The sequence below is a fragment of the Rhipicephalus microplus genome, chromosome 2 (genome assembly GCF_043290135.1).
Source record: "Rhipicephalus microplus isolate Deutch F79 chromosome 2, USDA_Rmic, whole genome shotgun sequence".
Taxonomy (NCBI): domain Eukaryota; kingdom Metazoa; phylum Arthropoda; class Arachnida; order Ixodida; family Ixodidae; genus Rhipicephalus; species Rhipicephalus microplus.
This window is the reverse complement of record NC_134701.1, coordinates 176,393,603-176,421,096: the sequence shown is the minus strand read 5'-3', so window position 1 is coordinate 176,421,096 and position 27,494 is coordinate 176,393,603. Positions and strand designations below refer to the sequence as shown.

At 47.2% G+C, this 27,494-nt stretch overlaps 1 protein-coding gene across 5 annotated transcripts in view; it reads right to left on the bottom strand.

The window, feature by feature from the left end:
* Positions 1–27,494, bottom strand: part of LOC119169657 (protein lin-9 homolog) — a 165,199-nt gene that overhangs the window by 72,796 nt on the left and 64,909 nt on the right. For all 5 annotated transcript variants that reach the window (XM_075887098.1, XM_075887099.1, XM_075887101.1 and 2 more), the window contains exons 10-13: positions 15,857–15,970; positions 9,041–9,145; positions 6,956–7,036; positions 5,573–5,698 (exon numbers count right to left, since the gene is read on the bottom strand). In XM_075887098.1, the coding sequence (XP_075743213.1) occupies positions 5,573–5,698; positions 6,956–7,036; positions 9,041–9,145; positions 15,857–15,970 (426 nt within the window). The remainder of the gene's footprint in view (positions 1–5,572; positions 5,699–6,955; positions 7,037–9,040; positions 9,146–15,856; positions 15,971–27,494) is intronic.

The following is a 27,494-nucleotide window of genomic DNA, read 5'->3' as shown; positions in this document are numbered from 1 at the left end:
TGGGTGCCGGTGTTGTTTAGCACTTCGAAAATAGGAAATTTAACAAACATTACGATTTCCTCCGAGATTCGATTGAAAATAATTCGAATTAACTGAAATTTCCGACCTCTAGCTTCCAATTACCGAGAATTTCTTCCTGTTGAACTGCATGCAAAACTAATGGGACCCCCACTCCACTTCCAATTAACCGATAATTCCAATTAAGCGACTTCGAATTATCGGGAGTCGACTGTATATATATATATATATATATATAAAAAAGCAGTCTTAATATCAGTGACATCACGTTGACGCACCAGCTTTTGTGTTTAGGCACAAGGCTTTTGAAATCAAAATCTGATCTTAGTTGCTTGTTCTAATAATGAATCTACACTCACAAGATTGGGGGCGATAGAATTCTCGACGAAACAGTTATCAGTCCAATTTCACTCCATGTGAGATTATGCACCTTCTGTCTCACTACAAACCGCGCAAGACTGCGAACCTGACAACAGGCACGTGAGATGCACTACTAGCCTCTAGAAGCTCCATCGCAGTTGCCAATAATCCCTTTTGCAGAGGTTTTCTCTGCTACGATGCTGCCACCTCATCCTGACTCCCTCGCCTTTTACGTTGGGCAACATGCCTTCATCTGTGTTTTTGCGTCGACTGCTCATGCATGCCCTTTCGCACTCTTTCTCAGCAACACTGTCCCTTATGAAGTGCGCTTGGAATACCAAGAATCCGAACTGTCTCAATGTGCTACGCCTTGTGAAGTGTACGGAAGGTGCGTACCTCGGTAATTCTCTTGCAATAAGAAACACTGTGTGTGCTTAACAAATTGCACAAATAAATCAAATCGAAGATGAAAAGCAATGTCACTAAAGAAGTACAGTCGAGCCCGCCTATAACGAACTTGAGCGAGACGCGGCATCCGTTCGCTGTATCCCGAAGTTCGTAGTAAATGAAACACAGCTTTTAAAAAAAAGTTGCGAGTGAAAACAAACCTTATCACTCCCAAAAGTCCATGATGCACCTGTTTCGAAGACCAGAAGCGATAAGGGCGGTCTCGAGTTCATTTAAAATGGCAGGGTGCTCGTTCGCCGAGGCCCGTGGCATAAGCTGCATGAGGCACTGGCTGCAAAGTTTCGTCGTTCTCGCAATCCGATTCCTCCAAATTGCTCTCGCCACGTACTTCATTCACAATGCCCCAATCTGCGCAAAGTCCGCAGTGACAGCATCATCATTGGCTGTAATTAAAACCATTGCAAAAGATGTTACCCCCCCCCCCCCCCCCCCCCCCCCCCCCCCCCCCCCCGCTCTCCCAGGTCGGAGTCATCGACGCGCTGCCACAAATCGCCGCCACAGTGGTCCTGTTCGGAAGCTTCAGGCTCAGCATCGGGCCCGACGAAGACGAAGTCGGCCTCGCGAAAACAGTTTCGCACGCATGTAGCCATCAACACCGCCACGAAATATCCACCATCTCCAGAGTTGAATACCTGGACGCCTGAAGCAGCAAGTTTGCTGCCACAAGGTCAACAGCTATGAGCAAGCGCTCCGCAACGCGGCACCTGACGTGTGGATTACGCTAAAGCCAAGCGGTCACACTTTCGACGTTTTGTTGATGGGCAGGAAAAAGCGTGCTAGTCCTCCCATCTGCCTTCCTGACCACACACGCACACCAAGAAGAGCGAGCAAGACGGCCACACGCGACACACATGCCAGAACGCGTGCAACAGCTCTGGGCCCAATTCCAGTCAGAAAACGAAACTAATTCGAGCAGCGTGGCTGGCGTCGAAGAGCAGTGAAGACGGGCGAAGGGGTTGTGATCAAGAAAGGAGAGCAGATTTGCGAGAGAATGGCAAGGAGTTGTGATAAAGAGAGGGGAGGATGCGGCAGGAGGGCGACCTTGAAAACCAAAACACACGGGAAAGAGGCAGGTTGGGTAGCTTGCTTGAAAGGTCCGCGAAACTCGCATGTATAAAAACTTGAAAAGTGCCTGCGCGCCCAGAAGTCAAAGTACGGCCGCCTAGATCGGTGCATGCAACGGTGTTTGAAGAATCGGCAGCCGTGGTCAAAAAATAATTTTGTTGTGCCGGCGGTATCGCGTGACCTCACCAACTTCAATATTTCACAATTCTTTTCGCGCAAATTAAAACCCGTTTTCGCGCTTTGACACGCGGGCGGAAGGCATGCTGAGTTGGGTGCGAAGTGAGCGAGAACAAGTCCTAAACACGAAACGAATCTCAAAGTATCAGAGTCGGTAGGGTAGCGTATGCGCGTGCACTAGACGCAAACTATCGGATACAGTCGGTGGCCGACGATGTTGGCAAATGGTCTGGTCACTCCAGGCCGGCGACGCCAACGACAGTACCAGCGATCAAAAGCAGGGTAGATGGCCGACCGGTCTTCCAAAGATCGGTGGCACTGTGAAAACACAGGCCTCGTCTGCAATGCGGGGTGCTCAGAGTAGCAGGGGGGGGGACAAAGGACGGAGGAGTGCGTAACAAAAAGCAGTAGGGGCACGGAGGAAGGAAACAGCTTCCCTACCTCCATGGGTCGAGGAGAGCGGCAACTAGAGGGTCGCGGAGGCAATGTCTGCGTTTGACAATAAGAATGTATGGGCGCCTTGCCGATGCTGATCGGTGGGGTAAAGTGGTTTCCAAGAAGTCGGCAGACCGCCAACTCCATTCGCTGTAACCGAGCAGTGGGGCTCGGAGACGTTCGTTGTACGTGCGATTTGGTGCCTTGAACAAATGTATATTCTCACGGTCACGCGAATATTGTTCATTTTAAGCGAAAGTTCGTTTTAAGTGGGGCCATTATATGTGGTCTCGACTGTACTTTTGCAGCCATCCTGCCAGTAGAAGAGAATTGGGAAAAAAAAAGTGTGTCGCAGCTGTCACTGCTGAAGTGTGACTGAACCGTAGCTGTGGCATTGCACGTGGTTCAATCCTCAGCTCCGACCGGCCACCCATTGGTTTATAAATAGTGGACAGGCGGGCTTCGGAGCAGTGACGCGGCGCACCGTGGTGAAGCTTACTCTGCCTGGAGGACTCCCAACCTGTTGCGCGGGACCTGGTCACAGTGAAGTGTGCCTGAAAGTCAGTACATTTAGCAACGACGTAAAGCTGCCCTAAAATGCAGAAATTTATCTGCACTGTGCCTAGCATCGTCACCTCGTAAAGATGTTTCTTAAATTTTGGTACAGCAGCTTATGCGCCTGAAATTAAATTTAATGTGTGACAGGTTTTACAGTCAAGTGCCCAACTCATACGCCATGTCAAGCTCAAGAGAAATATGTTCCAAGTTGCAATACTTTGCTCATTATAGACTAATATCTTAACCTCCCCTCCTTTCTGCCATCTCTCTCTCCATCCATAACATTTGTGTACAGTTGAGCCCGACTATATCGAACCCATTTATATCAAATTATCCCGTATATCGAACGATTCCTAAACAAGGTAAACTTACATTGAGAATATATAGCCAAAGGTCTGTTTTATCGAACGAAAATAGCAACGACAACTGATATATCGAACTCCAAGTGCCTCAAAAGTGCCCCAGCAAATTGGCTTTCCCTCGTGGTGGAAGGGAAAACTGCCGCCGCTACCCTAGAAAAAGTTGGTTAGACCCGGTTGTGCATGGGCGAACACCCTCCTGCAAGAAATAATCCTGACCCGCTCGCAGCGCTTACAGCCAATCAGAGGCCGTCGTGCTTTCTCCGAAGCGCAAAGGCGGTAGAAGTGAGCGCAATTTTTTCTTTCTTTATGATTGAGTGCCTGCAACTGCCTGTTTTCCCCCGAGTCCTCATCCAATGTGGTCTGTGCTGGTGGTGTTTCCTGTTGCTCTGTGAACTATGTTGGCGCGCTGTCATCATGGCTCGGGCAAAAAGGCAGATTTTGCCGTTCGCTTTTGTGTCCGCAGGAAGCTGAAGATCGACTTGCTCGGAGCTATTTTTGTGTTGAGTAGATCGTGGGCAGATGTCACGAAGGAGACCATCCAGAACTGCTTTAGGCATGCCAACTTTTGCGCCAGGTGATGACACCCCAATTCCGACGATGGCACTGAAGTCACCGCAAGTGTTTCCGCCGAAGTTTTGAAAAAGCTGGCAGAGTTCCCGGGTGCTGTCGACAGATCGTTATTCGACGAGTTCGTCAGTGCGGACGATTATGTCGCCATCTAGGGTCAGCTGCAAGTTGAAAACTAAATTGCAGACGTCGTGCCGACCACGAGCTAAAGCGACAGAAATAAGAAAATTGACGATGGCCCATTGCCTACATCCTACAAGGTGATTAGTGCACTTGCATAGGTCCGGCACTATTGCGTGAATGTGGAAGGTTGCGGCCTCAGCTGCTCCGACTCAGACAACGTGGAGGCGTGCGTGCTGTCGCAGGCAGCGAAGTCGTCGACCCAGAGGAAAATCCGGGACTATACTGTACCACAGTAGGGGTCGCAAGTAAGCTGCCATATTTAATAAACTACTTTTCTTATAATTGATTATGTGCTTTTGTGTTAAATCCTATACTGGGCCTATATCGAATTATGCCATATATCGAACTAATAAACATTTTTGGCGAGTTTGATATACAGTGCAGTCCACTTATAACGATACCACATATAACGATATATCGGTTATAACGATGGGTCGACTTAGCAGTCTCATTTTATGCATTGGGGCTATGGGGAAAAAAACCATATATAACGATATGTTATCCACCGCATATCGGATACAACGATGAAAAGTTTGCCGTGGACGGCATGTTTCATTCAGAATAATAGTAACATTTAGATTGATAAGTTCCTCTGAAACGAACTATGCCGAGACAAGACGAAAAGTTAGCGTAGGCGAGTCCCGGCCGTTCAGAAAGCCGAGGAGAGCATCGCGAGTTGGCGCGACGCGCTACAGATGGCGCCAGCTGTGTCACGTTTTGCGCCTCGCCGCGCGTCGACCGCGGAGAGGCTGAGAGAATTTTAAAAAAAAATGCGAAAAGCAAAGCGCCGCGCTCCGCGGCTCCCCGCCTTCTACAACGGCAAGCCGGCAAGCTACTCCTAGCTTGCCGAACGAAAGCGGGAAAGAGAGAGAAAATAAAAAAAGCGAAAAGCAAAGCGGCGCGGCGGCATCGGGGCGGGGCCTCGTTGGCATTCCGGCTGTGTACCTCTGGCTGTGCTTTCTTCCTCCCACTGCTCCCACCCCGCCGTCGGTCAGTCTCTCTTCCTCAGCGAACCCGTGATGCGTTCTTCGGAGTAAAAAATAAAGTCTTGTTTTTGACATCCTACTATCTACAATATTTATTAATTGGTGAAAATAGCGAAATGAAGCCTGGAGCTACAAAAGGTACGTCCGGCGACGATTTTTTGGCAGCAGTCCAGATATAACGATCACCGGTTATAACGATCATATTTTTAGGTTTTCTCGATATCGTTATAAGTGGACTGCACTGTACCAGGGTTCGACTGTAGTTCCACATGGTGTTGCACATGATAAAGCTGCTGGAAAGTACAGAACACAATGGTGTATTAACAGTCCAAGTGTCTCAAAGTACAAAAACGTAGCAATGAAAAAAAAGAAGAAAATAAAAAGCAAAAATACCCTTTCGCAGTAGGTCATGATGCCTTCCAGGGACTCCTGCAGATCCTTGTTGAGTGCCTCGAACTCCATGATGAGGGCTGCATACCGCTTCTTGAACTCTGACTCGATCACCTGCCCGTATGAGGTCTGCCAACAAGGCAACGATCACAATGAGAAATAAACTCTACATGCAATCGGCAAAAAAAAGAGAAAAAGACAGAGGAAGAAAAATCATCAGCAATGTGCAGCCTCAGCCGCATGTTGCTGCGTGCAGTCAGTCTGAAGGAGTGCCAGGACGTTTCAGCCGGACAAAAGTCACAGCTTTGCCGCAAAGGTGAAACAATGAGCATGATAGCAACAAATTGGAAGGCCACGTGCAGAATAGAAAGCAGATCAAAATGCACCCCGCATTTCTCACGCACAAATGACGCACGAAACGTACTCGCAGGTACATATGCACGCAAATAAGCGTCTCAGTTGTTACTTCGACATGTCTGAAAAGCGTGTGCTTTTCGCAAATGGGGACTGCAATGATTGCAGTGACCTTTGTGCACCCGGTAATTACAACAGAATCGTTCCAGATAAAGCCCGAGGCCAGCCATGACGTACGATTCTCCTCTCCTCCCCACTGTGAGATAAGTACACGCGAGGGAGCGTAGCTCTCTTCCTCTAAGGGGGAAAAGTATGCGTGGCAGATTAGAGCACGCAGCGCGATGCGATGTGGCTATGCGGGCTCATTGCGCCATCTTGTTGGTAATGCTGAAAACACAATTCCCCCTGAGATGCCGGTCTGCAGCGGTGAGTGGTAGATATAAAAAGCTTGCCGTTCGAACATTGAAGGACGTGCTCCTCAGCAGTGCATTGGTTAGCGCCTTGCACTCACAACTCAGAGGACCCAAGTTCAATTCGGTGCGCCAAAGACTTTTTCTGCGTTTTCTCTCTCTTGCATTTTCATATACATAGATTCATATACATGCTGAGTGACACAGACGCCAAAATCCAGCCTAGAGTGTCCATATAAATGCTATCACAATAATAAAGTTCATTTCGGGATCAATAAACCGGCACCGTTCAAATCGCGCTGTCCCGAGAGAGCACAAAATACGATAATTTCTTGCCACGATATGGCTAAGCTTATTGTCTTAGACAGCAGTGGCATTAACTTCTCAAAGATGGATGAATATGAGCGTACAAAAACAGCTGCGAGCCGTAGATCTACTTCACGAGTCACACAACTGTAGACTCAATCGTCTGGCTCACGAACAAAACTATATATTAAAAAAAAAAAGAGACAGCTTGGCCGCAACAATCAAGCACCATTTCCCCTATCTGATGAGGCGCGAGGAAATGCACGAAATGTTAAAAAAAATATGACCACAAAAAGAGAAAGAAGAAGAACATTACCATCCTTTCCGCTTGCGTGTTCATGTCTCTTAACTTGTCAATTTTCTGCCTCTTTACAGTGAGAATCTTGGACAGCTGAACCTGAAAATAAATACCTATGCGTAAACACGTATGCTCAACAACACCTACACAGAACAAAGTACAGGAACAAAATACACGTAATAAAAAAACAAAAATGATTCTCATTACTTTCTCCGAATTTATCACCATCGCAGAGGTGAATATATTGAAGTCAAGTTACGGCATCGTGAACCGAGATGGGTTGCAACAAGCTAGTGGGTATCATGAAAGAACCATAATTACACCTCATATTCCCATAAAAGGTCATGCATTAGAAATCTTAAAACAAAGCAATAAGAACCCATTCAAGTACAAAGGACCTTTACAAGTTGGTAACGACGCTATCCCCTTCAGCAGCTAGCATAGAGACTTGTCACTCACCACATGCTTGTACAAATGACTTGAAATGCAGTGTGCACATTTGTGCAGGCTTGCTCAGTCGAAAACTAGTGAACATTTAACTTCATTGCACTGTGTATTGTTGCAGAAGATCACTTTGTTGGAGACAATGTCATGATCAATGATCACTCGACCTTCCCTGTTCCAGGACAAACGTGAAGAACTTTTTTTCTATGTTCTAAGTGAATACAACCAAAAAACAAACTTTGCATGCATTAAAGGGCTGATATTTAATTCTTTTTATGCAATCAAGCTGAATGATAATAGATAAATTGATATTTTAATACACTAATTAACATGAATTACTGAAACTCATTTGCATGGCATGAAACTCATGCCATGCAAATTTGATGCATCTGCAGATGGTGCATAATTCACACCTACAGACAACATCAGATACCGACAATATCAATTAAATCAGCTCTAAATCTGGCAGTACACCGCACTGATAGTAATTAAAGTCATTCAGGTTTTTCAAGATTGCCACAAACAGTTGGTCACCAAGTGACAGGGTAAACTGACTGCAGAGTCGGAACAGCGGTTACACTCGCACACTGCTCGTGGACTATGTCTGGCTCGTGGACTATGTGTGGCATGCTGCTTTTCAGTTGAAAGTGGCCCAGCACTCATCATATTAAGCCATTATGAACTAAATAGAGCAAAAGCGAAAACAAAAGCAGCAGAACAACAAAAACGAGATGCAGCTCCACTACAGTGAATCATGAGGAAATGCATAGCACAGTCATGCAGCGATTCCCATTTGTAGGGTGTCCCCTGCTCCATTTACCACGCCGACACTGACGCCAATGTTCGAGGTAAGCGCACAGGGTTTCCCTGGCACGAGTTGAATCGTGAAGGGGAGATTCGTAAACTCAATGTGCAACATGCGAAGTGCTTTTTGGTGCACTTTATTGGCTTCCTGCTAGTTACAGCAGCTGAGGGACGTGCTGTCAGCAGCGAGTTCTGTCAGGTTGTTTCCCCATTCAGATGAAGCGGCCAAGCATAATCTCTCGTGCGGCACACAAGTTGGGTACACGTTTCCGAAGTGTTCAGAGTGTAGGTTGATTATTGTAACTTATATTTTGCTTAATTTTCTAATTAAATAATTTTAAACCTTGTTCATCCATTTGGACACTGTTTTGAGCATCACGACGCTTGTAAAGGCCTTTATTGAGTACTTTACAGTGCGCATGATCACGCCACCCAAAACACATGGATGGACAAGACGAGCTTCTAAAGTGCTCTGCGCTAAAAAGCATTTTCAGGATGCAGTCTAAAATGTCTAGAAAAGCTTGCAAGATAGCTTCAGACACAGCACCTTTTACCATATTTCTACTTGAAAGGTCTGCCCTCAAGGCTAAGCAGTTAAGTCTATAGTGTACAGCTTGAAACATAGTAGCCTTGTTAACCAAGCTCATTCATTGAAATGAAAATTAACAACAATGAAGTATCATCGTAAAACGCTGATTTCGTGGCAACATACAGGTAGTGACAAACGCCTCATTACAACTTTCTTCTGTACTGGTGCTTCTTGTAGGAATTGGTATAACCAACTGCCAGTAACATTTGTCCTAACTTTTCTTGCTCACAGAACCTAGTATTCCGAGTTTCAGAGAGCCCACTTACCATAAGCGTTAGAAACTCTACAGAGAACCCTCCTACGGTGGATGTTTCGTCGACAGACTGAAGCCCAGACCGTAGAGGAGAGGCACCTAGTAGGGGATCGTTATCCTGTGCAGAACAGCAGGGCATGCAATTATTTACGTCACTTGTTTTAGCTTCATAAAAACACATTTGGAACACCATTTTATGGTCTTTACTTCATAGGCAATTCTCACCAACTTCACTATCTTAGGTATCGGCGAATATTCGAGTGCTCCGAATATTTGAACAAATACTCCAGTACTCAAATTCGTTCAGACGTGAATTTAAATTATTGAAAATTTCAATGTATACGAATGAAACATTATAGACTGCATGTAACTACCCCCTAAAGGTTGTTTCACTGCAGAGTAGGGTAGATATGCCATGAAATGACCCATCGAGAAGAAATTTGTGTTGCCACTGTTCTAAATTTCAAGGTTAAGTATACCTATTACCTTCACCTGAATTACTCTGAGAACACAAATGTCATCAATTTCACCACCAGAGGATTATTAACAGAGCAGAAAATCAAGTTCAAAGATTAATTTTCAAATTTAAATCTGAAATCTCTGCATGTGACATCATGAATTTCAAGTTTACCGAGGCACTACAGCTGAAATATAATCTGGAGGAAGTAGCAATATCCTATTTTAGGAGCACGAAAATCTAAATATATTTCAAATAAGTTACGGCAAAAGTTACACTTCATAACGAAATGCCGAATTACGAGCAGTATAGCAAAGATGCATTTCATTTAGAAAAAAAATATGTACAAACTACTCCAAATCACCTAAATTGTGCATAGTGAGCAGAAGCACTGCTATTTAAGTAAAAACAGTACTTTGAACCAACCAGTCTGCAAACAATGATAACGTCCACAATAGCACCTGGAGAACTTGTAAAATCCTTTGACAGACTTTGCGAATTCATATGAGAATCTGCTAAGCTAATGATCTACAATTTCATAAAGTTGGTAAAGCAGGAAGAATTCAGGCTGGCAAAAAAAAAAACTAGCACACAATTTTTTGTTTGTTTTAGTTTATTAGGACTAGAGAAATGTCACACATAATAAAATGATTGCAAGCAATTTTTTTTAAATGTATGCAATTGTACTAGTCTTCACAATTATGTGGCGCACACAAGCATGAGTTATTGAGGAACAAAATGTGCTGTGTCTCGCGAGTTGTGCCAACAGTCCCTTCTAAGTCTTAATACGTTTTTCTGCAGCACACCAAAGTACAGCGGTAAAAGTGACTGAAGCAGCATTCTGTGCTAAATAAACATTTTGAAATTGTTCCCCTCCACCGATTTTTATTTTTTCACGGTGTGGTTAGGTTTAGGGCATAGCTACTCAGTTTTCTTGCAATGTTTGTTCAACGAGACAAAGTAATGAAGAAATGTTTTTAAAAAAAATTGCCACTGACCAACAAGGTCGATGGCAATGCCGGCGTTTGCAGCACATCGAGTTTTTAAGGACAATAGTTTTTCTTGGTGACCTTCGACGCAAAAATGTCTGTCTGGCTGTACTTATGTCTGTTTGTCCACCCTTAACGGTACCATAAACGGCACCAAAGTGACCAAACGATACACGAAACGGCCGACACCATCCGCAGCGCCCACCAATATTGCTCAAGGTTCAGCGTTCATACTTGTGTGATTGCCAATTAAAAAGCAATTATTGCACATATCTGAGGCACCATAACAACACATCAATATTATGTATGTGTATCTTTTACTGCACACATAAGTAATTTTAAGGATCATAGCATTTATAACGCTGCGCTGGCCACGCAATGCTTGCACAAAACGGCAAGTGTTTGCAACGCTTTGCTAAGACGACATGATGGTGGCAGCTACCCGTCGCCTTGCGTTATACACCTGATCACCTTAGAGATGGGAGCCCACGGCCCGCGCCCCACTTTCCAGGATAACTGCCAGATAGCGCTCATGTCTCACGTGTGACGTGACTTGATGCACTCGTTCGCCTCCATTGCACACTCCAGGCACTCTAATGCGGTGCCTCCAGAATACTATTCAACGATTTTCTTGCTCAAGACATCAAATAAACATTTTGTTCACTCTCTCCAGACGCAAGACTATCGTCTTTCGACGAAGTTTGCAGTGTAACATGCAGATACGGTGCCAATTTTTGCGTCTGCGGAAAATGCGGCCTACCCTTGCAGCTTTAGTTCTGAACATGCCAAAGCCGCGTTTGCTGATTAGAAAATCCATATTTTCCGCAAAGCGCTGGTTGCTCAACAACGCACTTTTACCTTGAAGTTGAGTCGTCCCGCTGACAGGTATCCGCTGCGGTCAGCAGACCGATGGACGCGCGGCGTTGTTACTTTATTTGATTCATCGCGTCTCGCGAGTGTCCTCACCCACAAAATAACAGAGAAAGCGCTTGAAGCGTGCGAGAAATTCTTATAACTCTACTCGTACTAACAGGTTCTAAAAAAAGTTGCGGTTGTTGATTCGTAAAGCAATAATTACTTTTAATGAATTCATTAGATAATTACTTAGATATGTGCTGAAGAAACCCCCTAACTTCAAATCGTAAAAAAACAAGGATGGGCGAATATTCGTGCACTTCAAATATCTGAACAATTATTGTGGTATGCGAACTCACTTCGACCGGAATACAGATTATTTGAAATTTCGGTCTATTCAAAATAAATGAATACACATATACTTGAATGCATATAACATCCCTGTAAAAATGGTTTCACTGCAAGTATGACTGCAATGTGAAACCATCTATCCAGGGAAAACCAGCATTGCCACACACACACACTTGAAGGTGCACATACAGTTGAATCCCATTATAAAAGAGACTGATACAATAGACAAATGGGTATAATAATAGACACCAGTGTGCCTGCAGTACAATACAGGTTGATAGGAAAAATGATACGAGGTACCCTGCTTATAAGAGACCTCTCACGAAAGAGACAAGAATTGCTCACAAGAGCATGCCTCTTATAAAGGGGTTTAACTGTATTACCTTCCCCTAAGTTATTTTTTAGGTTTAAAAGCGTGTTATCTTGGCTTACACGCACCAAATATAGTAATATATAAAAGTTAGCATATTGAAGCAGTTGAAAATTGCTTCCTACTGTTATACAAATCTTGCTACAATAAAGGCTAGTCAACTCAAATTTCACAGGGCTGCAAAAACTCCAAGTTAACCAAATGACGAATTATCTAAAGTATTGAAAAAACCAACAGTGTAGCCTAAGTGCCTATTGCAGCAATGTACTTTCATTTTCTTTATGAATACCATAATCTATTCATTTGCAATTTAACAATGAGGAGACAGCTGAACACTGGAACATGCTCTGAGCCTTATACCTTATTATGCATCAACAAAATTGTCGATCGCGACCACGCCTTTCGGAAAGCCTGCATATGTCTGCTGCCTGCAGATGCCATTTTGATTTTGTTGCGTTGTACGTCTGCGGGGCTTCGAGCTCGACGTGCTACAAGGATCGTCCAAATTAACTGGGTTGCGAACAAATATGACCCAATCAACGAGAGTTTGATGCCATCAAAAAATGTCCAAATTACAGAATTTTCTAAACTAAGGAGAGGCTACCCCAGAAACCGAACTTTTTAAAGATATCTTGATGAAAATTTTAGGGTATGTTCACTACATTAAAGCTAGAGAAACCGGAAAGTTTCATGAAATAGCGTTCAGTGGTTCCAGATTTACTGAGGTCTAACAGGGTGGTTCACTTGTGTGCCTGAGGAAGAGCCGCAAGAAATCCCAGGACATACCAGAAGGCTGAAATTATTTGTGGTCATCTCTGGATAGATATATCCTAGGGCGCTAAAAAGCCGCTTTTTTTTTCTATTTCCCCTCCAAAAAAAAATTTATGCAACTTTGAATTCGATGTAGCCCGTAGGTATGACAATTATTAAAAATTAATTGTTTATTAATAATTGTTGGCACCAATCTTCAAAAAAAAAAAAAGCTTGTTACACCCTGGCAAAATCATTCAGGAGCAGAACAAAAAAAAAAAAGACACAAATCTGATAAGCAGTTTTTAAGAAATCGCTTTCCTCAGCACCACAACTAGTCAAAAAATCCATTTTGAGAAAACTGGCTTCGGAAGTTCAGCACATGTGTCTCCCTCAAAAAGCTCCAGCAGAGTAGCTTAAAGTGTCCTTTTGCACTCTTTTCCTCTTCCCTCCATCTTCTCTAAGTGCCGTTTGGAATTTTTTTTGCAGACGTAGGGCATCTCTTTCAAGAGCTCACTGGATGGCTAGGCTCCCTGGTCAAAGTCTAATTGTGTTTGATATGACTTCTGTTGCTTTGCAGCAGCCAGCATTGTAACGCTGCACCACTTCATGCAGTGCTGTTTCAAGAGCAATCAAGGACGAGTGCTGCTCTTTTGGCATTAGTGGCCAGAGAACAGAGTGGAATGACTGACACATTACGAGTCTTTGCTCCCAAGCAGCGCCAAAAAAGAGACTCGTGCGAAAATTCAATGCGAATGACGTCTCGACACCTCGCATCCGCATGGATTTTTTTCTTCAGTAAGGAAATGCGAACCCAGATGAAGGATCAACGACCCACGCATGCTCGATTGCTTCGATGCAGACGAAGTGCTGGGTATTGCGGTCTCAGCAACACTCGGTGTCACGCTCGATGGCACCAATTCAGAGCACGTGCTGGACCCGGCGTTCTCGGACACGCTCGATGCATTCGCAACTACAGGTACACATGGTGTGTCAGATTCTGGACTGGTGGCAGCTGACAGCACAGTTCTGCCGCTGCAAGCGTCTACGCACTGGGCACTTGCAACAGAAAAGCGGAATTTAAATTCTTGTACAAGCCGCATAATGTGTTTCCGCGCAGCGAACTTGCACACCGTCTTGGGCTTCATTGCCGGCATCATGCACAGCAATGAAGTTAAAAGGCACAAAACTTGTGTGAAAAAAAAAAAAAGATAAAGTGATCGAAAATACAGCGCAAGGTAAAAAAGTTACTCATAAGCAGAAGTCTGTCAAAGCGAACGGAGCAGAGAGCAACAGCGAGATGAGAGCGCTGGCCGTGCCATTGCCAGCAGGGACCGCCCCCGCTTCCAGTGCAGCAGCCAACGGTGGGCGCGCTTTCACTCAGGAGATAGGAAGGAGCTGCTCTACGCAATCAGCGCTCCGCATTGCTTTCCGGGGAAATGCCAATAGCGTCTCAACCACGCTGTCGACACCATTTTGAAAGGCAGCAAATGAGAGAGAAAGAATTCACGGCATGGAGGAAGGAAAGCTGAGGAGAGGCCCTCGCAATGCGGGCTGCAGAGTGATAACTGTGGCGAAAGTCACATGCTTTTGCAGTGGGTTGTGGGACAATATCGGCACGCCGGCGTCTCGTGCGCCAGCGAGAGAGAGAGACGCCTTTCAGCGACTTTACAATGGCGAGCTGCCGGGCACGCCGGCGCCTCCCTCTCGCTGGCGTCATTGCGCATGTGCGAGCCGCCGTGGGATGCCCACAAGTGAGAGGAAGAGCACTTCTACTCTTCTCTACCTCCGACTTCACAAATTGTCATGTAACGGCCTCTCCTCAGTTTATTCTTCCCTCCATGATTCACGGTCAAAACAAGACCAAGATGGCACAGGACAGTCGCATGGTCTTGGAACGGCACGCGCACGAAGTTTGGTTTGATTTTGACTTTCGTGCTTGTTTTGGGCACTGTGACGGCCTCGAAAATAGCATTTTTTTTTTGCACTTTGTGGTTGAATTAGGCGCTCATATTTACGTAATAAGTAGTTTACGTGACATACTACCCAACAAGATAGTTTTTCCAAAACAAGACATTTTCGCAATTTTTCGGTTTTTAATAGCCACGTACACCCTTAAGGATTGTCGAAGTAACGATATTTTAATGTTTTATTCAATGTTGTCTTTATTTCACTTCAAATGAAGAAAGTGGCATCCGCACATGCCTAGTTCGATTTAGAACTAAAGAAATTGTGCAAGTTAGTTGCATCATGACAATTATGCTCAGTTTCCTCAATAACATGTGGTAAGCACTATTTGAACTATTCGATTGGAAATTATTTGACCAGACAGCTATTCATTTTGAACCTTAGATTTACTGCTTACCCATCTCTACACTATGTTTCTCATGTGGGCCTGCCTATAAAGTTTCAGTTCAACAGGCACTAGCAATGACCCTAAAAGAGATGTGGTAATAGGTGCACAAGTAAAATTTGCCAGCTGATCAGCCTCCTTTACCATTTACCACCCATTGCATGCATGCCATCTTGAACTGAAAATCACAAGCCCAGCCAATGAAGCGCTGGCCAAACACACACGATCAACAGCAGATGAGCAGGCGCTATAGTGGCACCTTGCTCTATCACTTCTGTCATTTTGCCATAAATAATGTCGCGCACACAATGTCGTGGATTATTGTAGAAAGCCAGGTGGACAGTTCGATAGAGGCAATGAATTTAGTTTGTAGTCATTCCAAGCATTTTTCAAGCCGGCAATTTTATTAAATGACAAAAACAGGCAAACGAACATACCCAGCAAATTTCTTGAGATTCATTGACCTCGAAAAATAGCTGAAGTTGGCCTTCGAAATGCCACCACAGCATGGGTCTTTCGCTGCCGACAATGTGCAGATGCAGCATGTAAAGGCTCCATAAAATGAAAAGTTCTATGCCAATTCCTTTGTCTAAATCAATAAATCAATCGCTAATGAGGAACGTCAGATGGGAGAGGGACATATTCACTCTAACTGCTTGCAGAATCTAATTCGAGAAAACGCTTATTTGGACCGTTACACTTACCAGCTGTGTTCCATGGCCATACACTGTCCTTGGAGGGCTCAGGTAAAACACTTGCCTCGGCCTCTGCCTTTGAAGAAAGGAGGACTTGGGCATCGTTTCAGGAGGGTCTAGGCTCTATAGAGGAGAAAAAAATGCATTATTGTGAAGTACAGGAAAAGAACAGCTGCCGCACCACAGTCATAGCAAAAGCTAAGTAGTACGCTTGCAAGGTGCCCACTACACCAAAGATCACAATTTTTGTCAAGTTAAGAAGCAATCGCAATGCCATTATTGATAATTCTGCAGGGAAATAAGGTACCGGCTACGTATTCGCAAGACATTATATATGCACTTTGTTGGATGCAGTTGCTGATGATAAATTTTGGGTGAGCCCTTTGTAATGGGTTGTAAGTAGGCTTGTGCGAATATGCAATCACTTAGAATATTTGAAGGAATAGTAGGGTATTCGAATTTGCTTCGACTCGAATTTCAGATTGCCTTTTTTTTTTTTCTCGAAGTATTCAAGGTGAGTCGAGCCCACATATAACGGCCCCACTTAAAAGAATCTTTCACTTAAAACGAGCAATATCCGTGTGACCATGAAAATATACATTGGTTAAATGGCACAAAGTCGCACTTACAACGAACGTCTCAGAGTGGCACCGATCGGTTACAGCGAACGGGGTCGGTGCACAGCCGAATTCCCGGGAAACCATTTTCGACCACGATCAGACACAGGCATCGGCGAGGTGCCCATACATTGTTATTGTTAAAAGTCGACCCTGCCTCCACACCCCTAAAGTTGCTGCTCTCCCCGACCGCTTTTTGTTACGCACCCCTTTGTGGTTTGTTCCCCCTCCCCCCCCCCCCCTCCCCAATACTCTGAGCACCCCGCATCGCCAGACAAGGCCCGTGTTTTCACACTGCCATGATCTTTCAAAGACCGGTCGGCCATCTCCTCTGTTTTTGACCGCTGGTACTGTCGTTGGCGTCGCCGGCCTGGAGTGACTAGACCATTTGCCAACATCGTCGGCCACCGACTGTATCCAATCGTCTGCGTCTAGTGCACGCGCGTACGCTACCCCACCAACTCTGATAATGCGCGATTAGTTTTGTGTTTAGGACCTGTTCTTGCTCACTTCCCACTCGGCTCAGCATGCCCTCCGCACGCGTGTGGAAGCGTGAAAACGGCTGTTAATTTGCGCAGAACGAATCGCGAAATATCGAAGTTGGTGAGGCGACGCACACCTGCCGGCGCAACAAAACGATTTTTTGACCACGACCGCCAATTCCTTTAACACCGCCGGGCGCGCAGATTTAGGCGGCCGTGCTTTGACTTCTGTGCACGGAGGCACTCTTTAAAGTTTTTCTACCTGTGAGTAGCACGTTTCGCGGACCTTTCAAGCAAGCTACCCAACTTACCTTCTTTCCGCGTTTTTTGGTTTTCAAGGTCGCCCTCTCGCCAGGTCCTCCCCTCTTTTCACTCCATCGCAACTCCTTGCCCTTATTCTCTCGCAAATCTACTCTCTTCTCTTGGTTGCAACCCCCTTGGCCCGTCGCTACGGCGCCAGCCACGCTGGCTCGCGTTAGTTTCGTTTTCTGACTAGAAACTGGCTCAGAGCTGTTTTGCGCTTTCTGGCATGTGTGTTGCGTGTGCGGGTCTTGCTCGCTCTTTGTGTGCGTGTGCGATCGGGATGGCAGACGAGAGGACTTGCACGCTTTTTCCTGCTGCTCAACAAAACGTCGAAAGTGTGACCGCTTGGCTTGAGTGTAATCCGCACGTTAGGTGTCGCGTTGCGGAGTGCTTGCTCATAGCTGTTGACTACCTGGCAGCCAACTTGCCGCTTCGGGTGTCCCGGTATTCGGTTGTGGAGAGGGTGAATATTTGGTGGGCGGCGGTGACGACTACATGCGCGTGGAACTGTTTTCGCGGGGCCCGCATCGTCGACGTCGTGCCCAATGCCAAGCCTGAAGCTTCCGAACAGAATCAGTTCGGCGGCGATTTGTGGCAGCACGCCGTCAACTCAAACATGGGAGAACGGGTGGAACATCTGTTGCGATAGTTTTATTATGGCCAATGATGATGTCGACACCGCGGAACCGTGCATGGGTTAGGGCATTGTGAATGAAGTACGTGGCAAGGGCGATTTGGAAAAATCGAATTGCAAGAACGACGAAACTTTGGAGACAGTGCCTCATGCAACTTATGCCTAGGGCCTCTGCAAACAAGCACGCTGCTATTTGATATAAACCAGAGACCACCCTTATCGCTTCTGCTCTCTCAAACATGTGCATCACGGACTCTTTTGGGCAAAAAAGTTTGTTAGTTCACTCGCAACGTTTTTAAAAACTGCATTTCATTTACAACGAACTTCAGGATTGTTGCGAAAGACGGCGATGCCAACACGGTCCCAAGGCGCCACTGCTTTCAACTCCGCCGGGAAGGTAACCAGCCGTTTGGTAGCGTATGTTTCTCAGCTCGCGACTGCTTCTGCGCAGAGCTGATAAGACGAGCGGACGAGACGACGGTGAGTTAAACAAGGTTTATCTACAGCATATATACAGAGGCGTTACAATTTCGGCACTGGGGCCGACAGAGACTCGAAGAGCCGAGCTCTCCTCTCTAACACATAGGTCAGCCTTTCGCCTAAGACCGCTGATCGCGACACGCCGCAGGGCTTCTTTTATTTGCACCGGGTCCAACCAAAATGTCCAATCAGAAGCGCCGCTGGTCATCAGGGCAGATTCCTCCAATGGGGGGTCGCCGCGCCATGCGTCAGACCACCAGACACGAAGACGCCGGCTCGCTGTCACGTGCGCAGCTGACTCAATGCACGTGGGCCAGGGAGGCGCCGCGCGTGTTCACTCCGTCGAGTTGATCGCGCCAAGCGGACTGCGGGCTGGCCTTGACCCAGATTGCCTTTTTCAGAGGCACGGACGTTTGACGAGGACTCGCTGGCATAACAGCACCCCCGCCGCCAGACAATGCACCGGAAAGACGAGCTGCTTCCACGGGGCTCGGATGTCAGGTGCGCTCGTTCGCCAGGTCCCTCCAGGTTCGCCTCCAGGGCCATAGGGAGAATACAGCTCCAAACTGTTCCGGGAACACATCCCATTTTTGACGACGGATCCCAGCTCCACTGGCTTGTCGCCACAACTTGTCGACCAGCTTCACTCGTCTCTTCTGACCATCTTCGGTTTCAGCACTTGTCGATGGTTCTGCAACTTGCTAAGAACGGTTCGACAACAGACAACACACGACACAAGCAAGTGCCCTCGGTCACCCGACAGAACACCAGACAAAGTATAGTACAACATATACCTAACTACGTGTTTATCGGAATTTTGTTCCCTCTACATCAAGAGGCACATGTGGGACAAAAGACCCTTAAAATGACAACTCAATTTTTTTTTCCCACGTACAACAACGTAACGGATTAGAATACCACATAAAGTTGGCCCCTTGAGATCACTCTGAACGAGAGCGCTCAGCCCAGGTCGTGATGAGGTCAAAATTTTGCCCCGAATCGCCAGCCAGAAACCGAAAGGTTGAGAAGGTACTAACTAAACGCACGGCTCAATGCGTCTGCATTAGCGTTTAGCCTTCCTTTTTTGTAGCGAACGTCAAAGTTGTGCTGTTGGAGTATCATGCTCCACCTCAGTAACCGGCCACTTTTAGGCGACATGTTATTTACCAGGTTAGAGGACAGTGGTCCGTTTCAACCACAAACCTCGAACCGGAGACATAACAAGCTAGCTTTTGAACGGCCCACACGAGGCAAGCGCATTCCTTTTCAGAGGTACTGTACGCCTCTTCCCTGCCGCTGAGTTTTCGACTTAAATACAAAACTGGCCTTTCGTTACCAGCACTGTCCTCCTGGCACAATACAGCTCCCATGCCGCGATCACTCGCGTCGCATTGAATCACAAATCTCTTAGAGAAATCGGGTGCCATGAGAACAGGTTTTTCGCTTAGGGCCTGTTTTAGCTGGCAAAACGCAGTCTCCTTTTCTGAGTCCCATACTACTTTAACCGGCTCGGACTTTCGAAGCGCGTCAGTGAGGGGGCTGGCAATGCTAGAGTAATTTTGCACGTAATGCTGATAGTATCCAGCCAGGCCCAAGAATGCCCTTATCTCTGATTTTGTGGTTGGTCGTGGATAGTTCACGACAGCGGCTACCTTAATTTCTGAAGGTCTACGCCGGCCACGCCCCACAACGTGCCCCAGGTAAGACACCTCGCCACACCCTAGGTGACATTTAGTAGGTTTCACGGTAAGGCCAGCCTTTCTCAACCTGTTCAGCACGACGCGTAGATGCTCGACATGTTCTTCCCAGTTGTTGGAGAAGATGGCGACGTCGTCAATATACGGCAGAGCGAACTCGGAGAGGCCTTTAAGAACGCGGTCCATTAAGCCCGAAAAACATAAGGGTGCATTTTTCAATCCAAAGCTCAGCTTAAGTGGGCGATACGTTCCAAATGGAGAAACAAATGTGGCATAGCGGCTGGCACGCTCTGTAAGGGGGACTTGGCAATACCCTCGCACGAGGTCTAACGTGGAAATATAGCTGGACTGTGACACAGTTTCCACCCTCTCCTCTAGGTTGGGTATCGGGTAAGTTTGGTCTCGAGTTATTGCGTTAAGACGCCGGTAATCGATGCATGGCCTCGGATCTTTTCCTGGCACCTGAACCAATATAAGAGGGGATGTATAGTCACTCTCGCCCGGTACTATGACTCCCAACTCCAGCATTTTATCGGTCTCCTCTTTCATGATCTGCTTTTGCACGGGGGAACAACGATACGGCTTGCTACGGATTGGCTCCTCACAAGTTAGCTCGATATCGTGCTCGATCACCGTCGTGTTTCCGGGACGGTCCGAAAACACGTCTTGAAACTCGGAAACAATCCTTCTCAGGTCCTCCTTCTGGACTTCACTTAACCTAGGCTCTAGGTTCAACTGCTCCAAGATTACCTCCGATCCCCTTTCGATTACATCACTAGAATTCAAAATTTCTTCTCCCTCTTCCTCTGCAGCATTCAACAGCAGATTTACGACCGCTTGACGTTGAACCTATGGTTTCATCAAGTTACTGTGGTAAATTTTGTTCGGCCGCCTTCCTAATTTCACTTCATAATTGGTATCAGAAAGCTTCGATATTACTTTGGCAGGCCCTTCCCAATGAACCTCAAGCTTGTTCTTTTTGGACGGCCGCAGCAGCATTACTTGACTACCAACTTCAAATGTGCGCTTCTTCGCCGATTTGTCGTAGTACTCCTTTGACAATACTTGTGCAGCCTTCATGTGGCTTTCCACAAGATCTTTCGTTTTTCCAAGCCTCTGAAGGAGGTCTAGAACATACGCAACTACATTAGGGTCCTCATCGAATCCCTCCCAGGACTCGCGTAGCATTTGCAATGGTGTTCTCAAACTCCTGCCATACACAAGTTCTGCAGGGCTAAAACCAGTGCTCTCATGAGGAGCTGATCTTAAAGCGAACATAGCGGGAGGAATACACGCTTCCCAGTCGCATTTGTGCTCATAACAGAGAGCTCTCAGTATCCGTTTCAGAACGGAATGCATACGCTCTACCGGATTAGATTGCGGGTGATGGATCGAGCTGTGCACTACTTTTATTCCACTTTTATCCATAAAGGTAGAGGTAAGGCAGCTGGTGAAGACACTACCATTGTCGCATTGGATTTCAGAAGGAAATCCGACGCGTGCAAAAATAGATAGCAGCGCATCCACGACATGAGGGGAATTGAGCTCCTTAAGGGGTATCGCTTCCGGAAATTTTGTGGCTACACAGAGAGCCGTCAGGATGTACCGACAACCTTGCCTTGACTCTGGCAATGGCCCGACTATATCAATTACTAGGCGCCGAAAAGGTTCTGTGATAATCGGCACAAGCTTCATGGGTGCCTTCCACTTGTCCGTGGATTTCCCCGCTCTCTGACAAGTGTCGCATGAGCGCACAAAGTCTTCGATATCCTTCCAGCATTTCGGCCAATAAAACTGAAGGGAAACTCTAGCCTTGCTCTTTTTTATGCCGAGATGCCCTGCCCATGCGTTTTCATGCGCCAGTTCCAATAGTTGGCGACGATACTTTTGTGGCACTAAGAGCTGCTCATACTTGCGACCTTGCGCATTTGTGTAGCTCCGATACAAAAGCCCCGCTTTCTCAAAAAAAGAAACATTCTTTTTCTTTTTTTCTAAGTTTACGCTTTCCATTAGCGCTTTAATCGAGAGGTCCTCACGCTGCTCTCGAATGAGCGTTTCTCGATCAACCCTCGACAGCTCACTCCAACTTTCCGCTACAGGCGAGAGCGTTGCAGCCCTCTCCCTCTGATCCAATGGCGCCATGTCGTCTCCCCTTTCCACGGAAACCGCGCTGGTCGGTCCGGCGACGGGCCGCTCGCGCGACTGCTCACATGACTCACGCGGAAAGTTTCCTCTCTGAGGTTCCGTCGACCCGCCGACAAGGTCACTTGAGAGTTCACCGCTTTGAACAAGGTCAAGCTCTTGCGAGAGCTTCCGCGCTTGCGATCGCGTGAGGGCCATGTACGCTAAGTTGGGGAAGAACGATTTACCCTGCTCTTTGAGAAGCTGCTCTGAGTTGTTGGAGAAGAGATAAGGAAAACGATCGGGAAGCGCGGCAGACACAGCCGCTTCGGTGCGAAGCTTACCGAACGGGCCTTCAATGACAACCGTGGCGATTGGTAAGCAAGCACTCTGCTCCTCGGCGACTTGCCTGATCCACGCGCATTCTCCTGTAAAGTCGTCCGGAGACACCAATGAAGGATGGACAACATCCATGGTTGCCGCGGAGTCTCTAAGTGCTCGACACGCTTTCCCATTCACACTAATTTCTTGGATATACGGCTCCAACAACCGCATGTTCTTTTCCGATTCTCTAATTGTTGCAAAAGCAAACTTTTGCTTACAGTTTATCGCGATGTGCCCTTCCTTTTTGCAGTTGTAGCAGATTAGTGGCTTCCGTGATTCAAACGCCCGTGGGGTATCAGTGCGTTGTTTAGAAACCTCACTCGATTTTTCCGCTTCTGTTTTCCCTTCCTCTACAGTGTCCTTCATAAGAGACGGGTCCTTTTTGAAATTACGGTGCGGAGCGGGTTTCCGTTGATCAGGTTTCTTTGAAAAGCCCTCTTTTCTTTCATCCTTTTCAACGCGCACTGCCCTGCTATGCAACTTTCGGCGAGTATAATACTCCTCAGCTAACTCTGCTGCCTTGTTTAGCTGTACTTCACCAAGTTTGTCCTGCAGCCAAAGTTTGACATCCTCCTCGATGCAGCGGTAGAATTGCTCCAATGCAACGCATTCCACCACTTTATCGCGGTCGTCATAAACACCTTCGCCCTTGAGCCATTCAATCAAATCGGCTTTAAGACGAAACGCGAAGTCAACGTGTGACTCATTCCCCTTTTTAGCATACCGGAACCTTTGCCTGAAAGCCTCGGGTGACAACTTATAACGTCTCAAGAGCACTTCCTTAACCTCGTCATAGCTCTCAAACGCTTCCCTCGACAAGCAAGTTATCGCGTCGGACACTTCGCCGGGAAGAAGAGCTAGCAGGTTCCGCGCCCAAAGAGACTGCTCCAAAGCATTTCGCTCACAGACGTGTTCAAACTTGACGAGATACTTCGCCATGTCCTCGCCTACTACGAACGGTGGCAGTTGATCCCGAATTCTAATACCGCTGACCTGAATCGTCGGAGAAGCTGCGCTAGGCGCCTGCGAACACTGTAGGATTGCCAATTCTATTCGTTTCATCTCGAGGCGCTCCTGTCTCTCGGCCTCCTCGCGCTCGCGACGTTCTCGCCTTTCAGCTTCTTCACGTTCGCGAGCTTCTCGCCTTTCTTCACGTTCGCGAGCTTCGCGCCTTTCTTCACGTTCGCGAGCTTCGCGCCTTTCAGCCTCCTCACGTTCGCGTGCTTCGCGCCTTTCAGCCTCCTCCCGTTCGCGAGCTTCTACTTCTCGCCTTTCAGCCTCCTCACGGCGTGCTTTGATATCCACCCAGGCCTCATCGACTTCCTCAGCCGACACTCCCTCATCCTTCATGATCTCAAGGATCGCTTGCTTTCGTTTCGCACGGCCCAAAGTAATGCCGAGTTCCTCACAAATTTCGATGAGTTTCTTCACTTTAAGGTTCTCCATCGTTCACACTAGCCTCTTGCTGTTTGCCCCTGTTAAGAATCTACTTGCCGTACCCACTATAAGCCTACTAGCAAGACGCGCAAGCAATTTTTCACACTCCCGTGTTTACCCCCTCCGCATTAACTTTGGTTTCAAAGCGCTTCGACTTGGCTTGAAACGATCAAAGCTCACCTCAATGCTTCACACAGCCCTTCTCTAAACTACTACAACCTGAGCTAGAGTAGTCTGGTGAACTGAGGGGAAAACATCAGGCACTCACCGCATCGATGTCGCTGACGCCGGCCGATCCCGCAGCTGCCAACCACTGTTGCGAAAGACGGCGATGCCAACACGGTCCCAAGGCGCCACTGCTTTCAACTCCGCCGGGAAGGTAACCAGCCGTTTGGTAGCGTATGTTTCTCAGCTCGCGACTGCTTCTGCGCAGAGCTGATAAGACGAGCGGACGAGACGACGGTGAGTTAAACAAGGTTTATGTACAGCATATATACAGAGGCGTTACAATTTCGGCACTGGGGCCGACAGAGACTCGAAGAGCCGAGCTCTCCTCTCTAACACATAGGTCAGCCTTTCGCCTAAGACCGCTGATCGCGACACGCCGCAGGGCTTCTTTTATTTGCACCGGGTCCAACCAAAATGTCCAATCAGAAGCGCCGCTGGTCGTCAGGGCAGATTCCTCCAATGGGGGGTCGCCGCGCCATGCGTCAGACCACCAGACACGAAGACGCCGGCTCGCTGTCACGTGCGCAGCTGACTCAATGCACGTGGGCCAGGGAGGCGCCGCGCGTGTTCACTCCGTTGAGTTGATCGCGCCAGGCGGACTGCGGGCTGGCCTTGACCCAGATTGCCTTTTTCAGAGGCACGGACGTTTGACGAGGACTCGCTGGCATAACAGGATGCAGCGAACGGATGCCGCGTTAGGCTCAGGTTCGTTATAAGCGGGCTCAACTGTATCAAAAATGTGTGCTAGTACAGCCGAAACTCGTTGATACGTTTATGAAAGGACCTTAAAGATGAACGTGAAAGCCACTCGGGAAACGCAAAATCCGTAAGACAGAGAAAAAAAAAATAACAAAATATTTATTTGTACAGAATTCAGTTTCAAAGCTTACACGAGAAAAACCTTTATCATGTTACATGGTGTGTTTACTGTTACCCGGGTGGTATGAAATGTAGTACCAGCATGGCCGACCAGTGATCTCCGCTACCTAGTGGAAATCCCGCCTTGCAAGCGATCACTGGCGATACCATCACTAGACTGCCAATTGATGCGTCAGCATTCCCGAGCGATAGTGCAGCAGATGCGGGACCACCGTGGCTTGCTGTACAGTCGTGCGCCTCGCGATAGTACCCCCAAAAGCGATCGTCGAACCCTGAAGTTCGTCACTAGAAATGCATTGGCGCACTTAGCGACAATCTAGTCGACAGGTAAAACCGCTTAGTTGAGGATGGGGTCACCTACAAAAATGTAATTAGCATATTCAATTCCATTGCAAGCACAGAAGAAAGCACACCACACAACCAGCGCGAGTCACCACGAGCTTCACTCTGTCATGGCGATACAGCTATCCTTTGAATCGGGTCGCCTGGGCTCAACGCGTGGCGTAGCCTGAGCAACAGAAAATCAACGCCAATGCAACAGCGTAACCTAACTTTTGTGAGCTAATTTACAACCAACTATGTCGTACATGCCATGTTTGCAATACGGATCTTAAAGGCTGCGCTTTTGCAGAGAGGAGTGAACATTCCGTCACATAGCCATGTAGAACCAATGACCGGTTGTGTCAAGATCACGCGATTTCTGACGTCGCCGCCGCTTCGGCAGGCCTCAGCCTCATTCGTTGTCTATTATTTCGACTACAGGCACTCGCGCACGCACTCGTGACATGTTTGCCGTGGACATGGCCGCCGCCGTGAAGCAAGCGAACCCGATATAGAACTTTTTCGTAAAAGTGCCACCAGGCCAAGAAGCACAATGTATCAAGTGTCATGCCATCCTAAAGACGCCAACAGGTACTACTACTGCTTTTGTGACTCACTTGAAGAGGCACCCGGATGACTGAGGCATACGAGCAGGAACGTTGTGCACAGCAAAGCTCGAAGTATGCTACGCTCGCTAAGCCTACTGTCTTACAGCCTTCTGTAGCTGACCATTTCAAGCTCAAACTGAAGTTTACAACGCCAAAGGTGCAGCAAATGACAAAGGCAATAGCCGGATTCGTGGTGCGTGGGATGCATTCTTACAGTGTGGTTGAGGAGCCGGGCTTCCTGGCCATTCTGAACGCAGCTATACCCGAGTACGTCGTGCCGTCGCGAACAACGTTTTCAAGAGCAATAATACCCGAGCTCTACGCTTCCAAAAAGTGGAACTTGATGGACAAACTTCAGGCGGTGATTGCCAGTGGATTAGAGGCCATTTCAATTACGACGGACAGTTGGACATCGTGTGCTAATGAAAGCTATTTGTCGGTAACGTGCCACGTGGACAGCTCATTTCAACAGCACGTGCAAGCACTCGCATGTACAGAAGTGGCAGACGCTCACACAGCCGGAAACCTGGTGGCCGTTCTAAATAGCGTGATGAACGAGTGGGCACTTTCTGATAGAGGTACTGTACCAGTGTACGTTGTTAGAGATAATGGCAAAAATTTCACTGCAGCAATTGCTCAGTCGCCTTGGATAGGCATAAAATGTTTCGGGCACATGCTGCAGTTATGTGTGAGCGATGTCAAACGAGAGGTACCTGGATTTTCTCTACTGTGCGCATAAGCGAGGGCTATCTTCGCCCGCTACAAGAAAAGCCCAAAAGCTCGTGTGCGCCTTATGGAAGTACAAAGATAAATGCAGCTGTAGGTCCTCGAAGTTGTACAAGATGTTACCCCGCGATGGAATAGCGAGCACCAGATAATGTCTAGGCAAGCCGATCACCATGGAGTTCTCGGAGTGTGATGGGGTTGACAACCTCTCTGCAGCTTAGTGGAAGTTGATGACTGCTGCTGTGAAGGTGCTTGACCCACTTGCCCAAGCCACGACAGAGCTATCTGGCGACATGTATCCCACGTTGTCCCAAGTCATTCCGCTGCTAGAGTGCACTAACATCGTACTAGCTTGATACTCAGCTGTCAGATGAATCGATGGCTATTGCTTTAACCCTGGCACGTAGCATTAGGGAAAAGTTTCCTGGTGTGAAGACATCAGAAGATACAGCTTTAGCGATGTTGCTGTATCCAAGATTTAAGGATGCCTGTTACATGGAAAGGGCCGAGGAGAAATGGGCCTGCACTCTCCTCATCAAAGCGGCAGAGGGCACACTGGAAGTCACACACTGTGAACCATCAAGTCAGAATAAGACTTGTTCTGATAGCTCCAAACATTCTTCTGTGTGGGGGGCCTTTGCTAGCTTTTCTTCAGATGGTCCTAAGAGGTCTAGTCCTTTCATCGGAGAAGATGTTGAGAGCTATTTGAGATCTTCCCTCCTTCCTCGCT